Raw genomic sequence first — 301 nt, forward strand, 5'->3', positions numbered from 1 at the left:
TCCAAGGACCTCGCGTCCGTGCTGGGCACCGTGCCCAGCCTGGTGCAGCTGGACCTGAGCGACAACACCCTGGGGGACAGCGGCGTGCGGGAGCTGTGCAGGGCACTAGCGGGACCCGGCTGCAGCGTGCAAAAGCTCTGGTACGGGGATCGGGCTGGCGGGTCCCGCTTTGTGGCTGTTCCCGGCAGATGCTTTTAGGGTATATGAGGGCAGCGGTGGCCGTGCAGCCAGGTGTGCTGCTCTGCCCTTGCTGCACCTCGTTGCCCCCCCTGAGCTGCACTAATTAAACAGCCTGACCATG

General features: G+C 65.4%; 1 protein-coding gene across 1 annotated transcript in view; it reads left to right on the forward strand.

Annotated features, from left to right (window-relative positions):
- LOC104077217 (NACHT, LRR and PYD domains-containing protein 3-like) overlaps positions 1-140 on the forward strand; it is a gene marked incomplete at its 3' end in the record, with an annotated part of 4689 nt that extends 4549 nt beyond the window's left edge. Inside the window, exon 8 of the mRNA XM_009578367.1 lies at positions 7-140. Within this exon, the coding sequence (XP_009576662.1) occupies positions 7-140 (134 nt within the window). The remainder of the gene's footprint in view (positions 1-6) is intronic.
- Between the last annotated feature and the right edge of the window lie 161 nt (positions 141-301).

This window comes from Fulmarus glacialis, unplaced genomic scaffold (assembly GCF_000690835.1).
Source record: "Fulmarus glacialis isolate BGI_N327 unplaced genomic scaffold, ASM69083v1 scaffold21135, whole genome shotgun sequence".
NCBI classification, from domain to species: Eukaryota; Metazoa; Chordata; class Aves; order Procellariiformes; family Procellariidae; genus Fulmarus; species Fulmarus glacialis.